The sequence below is a fragment of the Eremomyces bilateralis genome (genome assembly GCF_010015585.1).
Source record: "Eremomyces bilateralis CBS 781.70 unplaced genomic scaffold P152scaffold_19, whole genome shotgun sequence".
In the NCBI taxonomy this organism is placed as follows: Eukaryota; Fungi; Ascomycota; class Dothideomycetes; order Eremomycetales; family Eremomycetaceae; genus Eremomyces; species Eremomyces bilateralis.
In genome coordinates, this window is record NW_022985085.1 from 422,584 (window position 1) to 430,608 (window position 8,025).

Here is an 8,025-nt window from a genome sequence, read left to right on the forward strand (position 1 = left end):
GTGACGAGATATATGCGCGTCGGGTTTTGATATTGGCTGCATTCATGGTCTACTTAGATACCCCAGCATTAGCATGGCGTTTTTCTGGGCTGTCGCCCAAGTGTATAGCATAGAGTCTGGAAGTGCATGATCGGTTGCTCGCTTTTGGAAATTGGAGCCTCAAAGTGTCGCGCCAATCTCAACTGCTGTCCCACTCTCACATCTCATGGTGCGATAAATTGGAATTAATGTCGATCGTCCCTTGAACCCATGGACTTGCCCTTGCATTGTCTATGTAATCCGATCCCAAGCTCTAACAACTAAAATTACAATTGCCTGTGATGATTTTCCCGTTTCCCACCCCCATGTGAACGCCGCGCTTTTCCAGTGAAGCTCCTTCCGCCGTGGATGAAAACAGTTGGGTCGACATCTATGCGATTTCCATGGCATCCGCTCCCGCAGGGGCGGCGGCGCCATTTGGGGCGGAGAGCATGACGCCGCCTTCGTCGTTGATGAATCGTTTCTCGTACTCTTGCACGAACTGGGGAGGATGGTTAGCGGTGGACCGTGGGTTGTCAATGGAGGACAGGGTTATCACTTACCTTGACGCTTCGTGCCGGGTCGTAGAAGAGATTTAAACTCCGCTGCACATCGTCCAGCGCCACCTCGGTCTCTTTTCTCCGCTGCGCCAACAGAAAACTCGTCATGATCAGGTTACTCGCGTACCGCAATCCCGCTTCCTGCCCGACCTTCGTCAGCAGCGCCAATGCATCCGCGCTCAGATCAATCTCCTCCTCCTGCGCGCGGATGCTGATGATCTGCTGGATCTCCTCCCCGCCGTACGGCTGCGTGCTGACAATGACGACGCGGTCTAGGAAGTCTAGCGGCAGGCCGTGTGGCGACTTGTACTTGGTGCCGCGGATGCGCGTGTGGCCACGGTTCGACGCCATGATGACGATGGGCGCCAAATCATTTTCCAGGGCGCGGTTGACGAACGAGAAGCACTCGATGTCGAGCATGTGCACCTCGTCGACGAACAACACGCCGGGGACGATGACGGCCTTGCCCTCCTCCTTCCACTCCGCCACCTTGGTGTTGATCTGCTCACGCACCTCGCTGCGGATCTCGCCCGTGTCGCCGGCGAACAGCGCCAGGAACCCTTGTGTGCGGCTGTTGATGACATCGATCTCGTGCAGGCTGACGGTGTGGGTGACCTCGCGACGCTGTTGGAGCTCGCCGTCCGGGCAGGCGAGGAACTTGGTGTCGGCACCCATGGCATCGTAGTCGCGCGCCCGGGTGTAGGAGCGGCCCAGCTTGGTGATCTTGCCGGAGGATTTGTCGATGCTGATGATGTCGCCGGCCATGACCTTTTCTTTGGTCATGGAGTCGATCATCTTGGTTCCCATGTCGTAGATGGTTTCCATGTCGGTGGTTTTGATGGTGAGTTTGCCTTGTTTGTTGGACTGGATCGCATATGTTAGCTCGTCGTGGAAAAAGGAAGAAGGCAACATACGCCCGTCACGCTCCTGTCAATCTGAATCTCTACCACCTCCCCCTCGATCACCTCACTCTCCTCCGTAATCCTCACGCCAATACTCTTCCGAAACGCCTGTGTCAACGCCTCTGTCTTGCTCATTTCTAAGCTAAAGATCTCACTCGCCGTCACCATCGTAAATGGCACGTCCCCCCCCATCGCGCTCCCCAACGCCTGCGCCATCGCCATCCCAATCGCCGTCTTCCCCGTCGACGGCGGGCCCGCGATCAGCACCGCCCGCCCGGCGATCTTCCCCTCTTTCACCATCTGCAGGATGACGGCGGCGGCCTTGCGGGCGCGGGCTTGGCCGACAAGGCCCTGGGAGGACGGCTTGGGCTCGAGGGTGTCGGGCTCGACGCCGAGGCCGCGGATGTGGGAGTGGGCGGCGATGAGGTTGAGGCCGCGGAGGTCTCGCGATTCGGCGACGGTGGTGATTTGGGGCTGGGAGGGTTGGTGGTTAGTGACGAGAGGTTGATATTGGGGGAACGGGGGAGCTTACAGCCGCCATGATGGCTGGCGAGGAAGGAAGGTTGGTAAACGGTAGATGGAGAGGAGGTCGCGATACGGGATGTCAATGGTTCAAGATGGATTTGGTAGTGGTTGGAATTGTGGTTGTACCAGCATGTGGAAGGAAAACCTTGAAACGGAGATATGCAAGTTAAGTGGTGTCTGGTTGGTCACTTTGCACATCGACGAGGAAGAAGCTAAATCACTGCCTGATTGCCTGGTGATAGTGGCCCAAGCTTCAGCAGGGCGGAGGCCCCATAGCCGTTCCTTCCTTCAACAACGATCGAAACAGCAAGACCGTCTATGGCCAGTTAACCAACCGTTCAAAGACCGTTAGGAGACTGTTCAAGAAGAATCGGACCGTTAACCAAGTAATTGGCTGCTTAACCGTCAAAAAACCCCTATTTTGCGCTCTGCTGTTCGTTCTAACCTCAGTGCATGTGTCCACAGTCCGCTCAGGGCCTCAGGCACTTACCACTGTTCTGTGCAGCGGTTGGTGGTTTGCTGGGGGAGGCGATGCATCATGCATCCATCCCATTTTGAATTCCTAATGGTCCTGTAATGACTCATAGGCTATGGAGGGCAGAGGGGGTTGATAAAGATATTTGACCACATCGACGACGATGGGACCCTGCATATTCCGTTTGTACGTGTGTATCAGAAAGACTGCAATGGATTACTACAAGATCGGATGCAATGAAGACCAGCAGAGTTTACTTGCAGCTTCAATACCTATTACTAGTCCTGGTTTTCATTCCTACTACTTGATTGCTAATTCGCTCCGGTTATGACGACGTAATAGATACCCTCCTGCGAATAATAATATTATCCAGAATCCAGAAAGATTGCGGTCTGCCCAAGTGCTGATCCCCTTCCTCGATCCCCTTCCCCGACGAATCAATACGAGATAAGATGTCCCAACCCCCAAGCAGCCAATCAAAAGCAACTCCTGCACGATGACTCGCAGACGGCAGTTGTCCTCACTCCTCGAAGGCAGTATTCTTTATGCGAGCTATCACTTTTCCTCCCTTTTCAAGCTGATTTTATGGTTTCAAGCTTGCATCATGGATGCAGCCGCCAGACTAGGGTTTAGGCGTTTCGTATCGTCGGCAGTAGGGCGAATAACTTGGCTTTGCAGTAAAAAAACAAACCATCGGCCCGTTGCTTGCTTACGGGTGGCGGCAGCCGCTGCGCCGGCATGAATTCTGATTTCCAACGGATCCCGCTGATACGAAAAATCGAGTAGGAGAGAGTTGGCGTCGGCTCTTGGTCTTCCTTGTAAGATGGAGATCAAGCTCCTCGACAGGTTCTTATCTTCTCCTCTCTAATCCCAACCTCTTCTTCTTCTTCTTCTTCCTCAAATTCAATCCCGCGTTTGATTTGAATGCAGATCGGATCTGATTCATCATTGATTAATCATTGACCATCCCAAATCTGGATGCCCCCTGCCTCATCTCCACCATTTGGCACCCTTCAACGCGTTACTCACCACTTCACGTGAGCACGCGTTTCCCTCTATTACCAACTACCGTCGTCCTCAACCCTGCGGTTGATTCGACTTCACCATTCACGATTTCCCTGACACCTAAGTGAAACACTTCTGTTGTCATCTCTTGTTTCCGATAAAATCCATCTACTCTCATCAATCCAGTTCTTCCTGGTCCATCAGTTATGACCAAGCAAGGTCATCAAAAGTGAGTACAAGAATTCCCTAAGCGAGGGTATCCCTATCCCCTAAGACATGAACCGACCGTTGGGATCAAATCACTGCGTCTCACAAGATCAATAATTCCTGCTCACATTACAATCTCCTAAAATCGCCGTCATTTGGTGTTATTTGACCGCATTACCCATCATTCATGACTGCATATTTTATCTCGTGGATTCTGGTATACCTGAACAGTAATGATTTGGCGGTGTATGAATCTTCCCACGAATAGCGGAAGTGCTCGGCTGAGAGCAACACCCCACTGCGGACAGCATGACCCCTCCCGCGCCTTTTTTTTTTACCCCTATCTTTATTAACTAGTATTTACCTTTTTTCTTACTCTTCTCTACCTTTTATTTAAACCTTTCAAAAGACGCTTCTACCCTCAACCCCTATTTAGCTATGCTCCCTTCGTCATTCACCGTCGTATCACCGTCGTATTTGCCCGCACCAGGCAACCAATGTTTACTAACATCGTGGTATTCAGTCACTTAGCTGGACGCATCGTCTACTCAACCGGATTGTGATGTCCCAGCCCTGTGGCTAGAGAGTCGTTTTAATGAGCAACATGGTCGCAGCTGCGGGGACACCGCCGTCCAAAAAGCGGCCCCGGATGGAAGAGGAAGGCAAAAGGACGACGAAGAAGCCAAAGCCTGATTACAATGCCGGAGGCCTTGAGCACCGGCTGCCGTCCAATCCTCCGTCCATGCACAGAACCAATTCGGGCTTCAGTTTGACATCCGCGTCCAAAAAGCAGCCGCGAGTTGAAGCGGAAGTGAAAAAGGTGACAGAGAAGTCAAAGCTTGATGATGCTGGAGGTCTTGAGCCCCGAATACCCAAACCTCCGCCCCTGGACAGAACCAACCCGGGCTTCAGTTTGACCAAATCCCCGTCCGAAGCCGTAAGTGATATCAAGGGCCGACACCTTCCTTATTACCACTATTATTCCGCTTTTATCATCGCTCTTCCCCAGTGTTCCACCTTGATTCGCGCATCATTCAGGTGCAAGTTCATTCGTATGATTTAACTTCACTGTATCACATGTGATTCCTCGCGTTTGCACCACACACCTTGAAATTCAGTGGTCTAACCCATGGGCAGAGCATTTCTCGTTTCACTGCGGGAAGTGACCTGCATTCCGCAGGTCTGGGAACAAATTGTTCTTCCCCCGCATCTTTAACTCCGAGGCTGGCAGGGGAAGGCGCGACCAGGTCGACGCTGAATTCCGACGGCACCGATGCTACTAATTTTCATCCCGCCTTTGAACTAATCCTACGCTCGGTATGCCAGGTAGCAGCGGATAGGCTTGCACACAAAAACATCGCCGAGATGGTAAAACAGCAACAAAAACGCACCTTGGGCGCCGAAGTATTGCCGTATAACGAGTACTTCCGAGTTGAAGATGCCGAACTCAAAAAACTGAGAAACGGGCAGAGACAGATTTCTGCTCAGTTTAAGGAACATAGCCATGAGCTTTTCGAACACGGGCAACAATTCGTGCCCATCTTGAAGGAGTTCGTCCAGGGGACGGTCTGCGACAAGGAGTCTATCCTCCTTATTGTCCTAGAGATAGTCCGCGATGAGGAGAGCATGCGCCACCTCGTCCAGGAGATCGTCCGCGACAAGGAGTCCATCCGTCCCATCATCCAGGAGATTGTCCGCAAAACCCTCGAGAAAAGGCCGAATGAGCCCACCACCGCCGTCAAGGCCGAGAACGAGCGTCTCATCAACCTCGTGGGTTCCCTCCAAGCGGATTTGGCTCAAATGAATGAGCAGCTAGGGGGGATTGTGACGGTGGTGGGCCGAAAGAAGGCCGAAACTGACATCTTGTCGAAGAGGGTCCAGGAAATGGACCGACTGACCAAAGACATGCAGGGAGAGCGCAGCGCTATGGGCAGGCAGCTCAGAGACTTGGAAGACAAGCTCGGCCATACCAAAGCCGAGTATTCAATCTTGTCTCAGAGAGCAAACGACATGGACGAAAAGCTTAACACGTCAAGAGCTGAGCAAATCTCATTGGCAGAGTCAGGAAGACAGATGAATGCCACGTTGACCAGGAGAGTCAACGATATGGAACAAGAGCTTGAGACGGCAAGAGCTGAGAATGCCAAATTGACGCAAGAGAATGCGACGCTGACCAAGAAGTTCGGCGATCTGGAAACGGATACTGCGGAACGATTCGAGGCGTTCATGCGCAAATGGGAGCTGCAGCAGGCTACTTTCGATACTGCGGCTCAAAGCCGATCCTCCCCTCTTACCAAGCACTATTTTGCCGTAGAAGAGTCTAGGCACGCCCATCCCGCTTTACAGGTGGCTGTGCAGAAGTTAGAAAATGACGTTGCTGCCCAAGCGCTGGAGTCGGAGGTTAAGGCTCTAACGGTTGCCTCCGAGAGCTTGAACAGCCGCGTCGAGGCTGTCGAGGAAGGATTACAAGAAGCGAAGCTTACTACAACCGCAATAAACCAGAAAGTGGATACGGTTACCACTAAAGTAGTGAGCAGCGACGCTGCTCTGTTACCGGCTGTGCCTGAGTCCTCGAAACAAGAATCGCCAGCGCCACCGCAAAGTGGCAATACAGGAGCTGTAGATCCGATTCAGCTGCTTATCCTAAAGGGCACGGTGAAAGACGAAATCGACAAGAGTTCCACGTTCACCGCGCGGCAGCTAGACAAGCTGGAGCGATTGATGGACGACCACGACAAGAATTCCAGGGCTACCGAGAAGCGGTTGGACAAGTTGGAGCGATCGGTGGAAGATCTCGAGAAGCGCCCGGTCCAGATTTCACGGCACGGGTCACCTGCACAACAGATGCAGGTTCTCGGGTCGAATGCCCCGCCTCAAGGGCTCTTCGCGGCTAATGGAGTTCCTACTATGGCACGAAGCTCGCCGATGGCGACAGCTGAGCAAGGATATTTCCTGACCCAAGGGGGCATGCAGCAGCGACTTCAAAGCCAACCAGGCATGGTGCCCCATCAGCCAGGACAACAACCGCAGATGCAACAACCGCAGATGCAACAACCGCAGATGCAACAACCGCAGATGCAACAACCGCCCCTTGTTGGCCACAGGGAATTCATTACCTTCGTCGACAAAGTCAACGCGAAGCTCGAGCAAAGCACCAAATGCATCAACGACCTCAACGAGTTTAGCCGCACAATCGGGCCTCGCATGGAAGCCGTCGAGCATACCCAAGCCCAGACGAGCAACACCGGCAACGCGCTGGCGACCCGCGTGAAGTCCCTGGAAGATACCGTCGTCGTGCTCCATCACACTACCGATCAGCACGAGAAGCGCCTGCAACACACTAATACTGAGAATATTGTCAACGCCGTGACCGCCGGCGTCCATGACAACATTGCGCAGAACTTCGAGGTGTGGTGGAAGAAGGGCATCGAGGCTCGAGCCCGGAGCCCCGACCGCCGTTCACAGGTCAGCCACAGCCCACAGGGGTCCTCCAGTCGCTTCGCGCCCGGTGGGCCGACGCTCAAAGTCAAGGGGCAAGCTAACGGGTTTAACGGTCGACATGACGGCACCAACGGACGACAGGATGACCGACAGAGCTCGACAGATTGACGGCACCACGCGAATCCGCCGACTACAAATGTACAAGTTGTATGTTTAGCATAAAAGGCAGAAGAGAGGAAGGGCATGTTTAAAAATACCCTATTCGACTCCGCTCTTTCATGGAGCTCGACGGCGTCCTGCTAGAATTGGTTTTTTTTTGTATTTTGATACCCCCTGGCCGACAGATGCGATCGCACGCTCTCCACGGGTACTTACCTGATGGGTGAGAATGCTTACTAGCGTGGGATTTTCCGGTATTATATTCCCTGCTCGAAACGAACAATCTTTTGAGATGGTCACCTATGTTGCGCAACGCGACGTGGGTCATACTCGATGAAGAGGGATCGTTCGGACACCATGAACAGGACGTATAACTACGATACCTTGGTGGGATCGATATGACTAGCTTCCATGCTGGTCGTAAAAAGGGCTTCGGGTATAACTAGAGTTCAGTGTTTAGGAGGGCTGAATATAGCTCACGTCTTATGACTATTCCTGTCTACCAACTGCTGTGATTATAAGCGTTCCAACGGCCTTCTCTATACAGTGATCCCGGTTATTATCCCTTGCGGGGTGCCTAATGCGACTCGTCTCTATTATGACTTTTGTTGGTGGCTTTATTAAAAGACCATGCCCGCGAAGTCCAACTGCACGCGTCCACGTCGCCGCGGGTGGAAACATTGATAGAGAAGAGTTCTCTATTAATGGCTAAGTGCAGTGGCGATGAGAGAGA

General features: G+C 52.8%; 2 protein-coding genes across 2 annotated transcripts; one reads left to right on the plus strand and one right to left on the minus strand.

The window, feature by feature from the left end:
* Positions 1–49: 49 nt before the first annotated feature.
* On the minus strand, positions 50–2,082 carry P152DRAFT_460814 (TIP49-domain-containing protein). The gene is made up of 4 exons (XM_033679996.1): positions 2,013–2,082; positions 1,493–1,954; positions 582–1,442; positions 50–520 (listed from the first exon to the last, which is right to left on the minus strand). Exons 1-4 carry the CDS (start codon positions 2,019–2,021, stop codon positions 410–412), a joined length of 1,443 nt encoding a protein of 480 aa, XP_033531939.1. The 5' UTR covers positions 2,022–2,082; the 3' UTR covers positions 50–409.
* A 2,214-nt stretch (positions 2,083–4,296) lies between these two features.
* On the plus strand, positions 4,297–7,301 carry P152DRAFT_475865 (uncharacterized protein; the record flags this gene model as incomplete). The annotated part of the gene is made up of 2 exons (XM_033681447.1): positions 4,297–4,629; positions 5,019–7,301. The coding sequence occupies 2 exons, from the start codon at positions 4,297–4,299 to the stop codon at positions 7,299–7,301; spliced, it is 2,616 nt and encodes an 871-aa protein (XP_033531940.1).
* Positions 7,302–8,025: the final 724 nt, after the last annotated feature.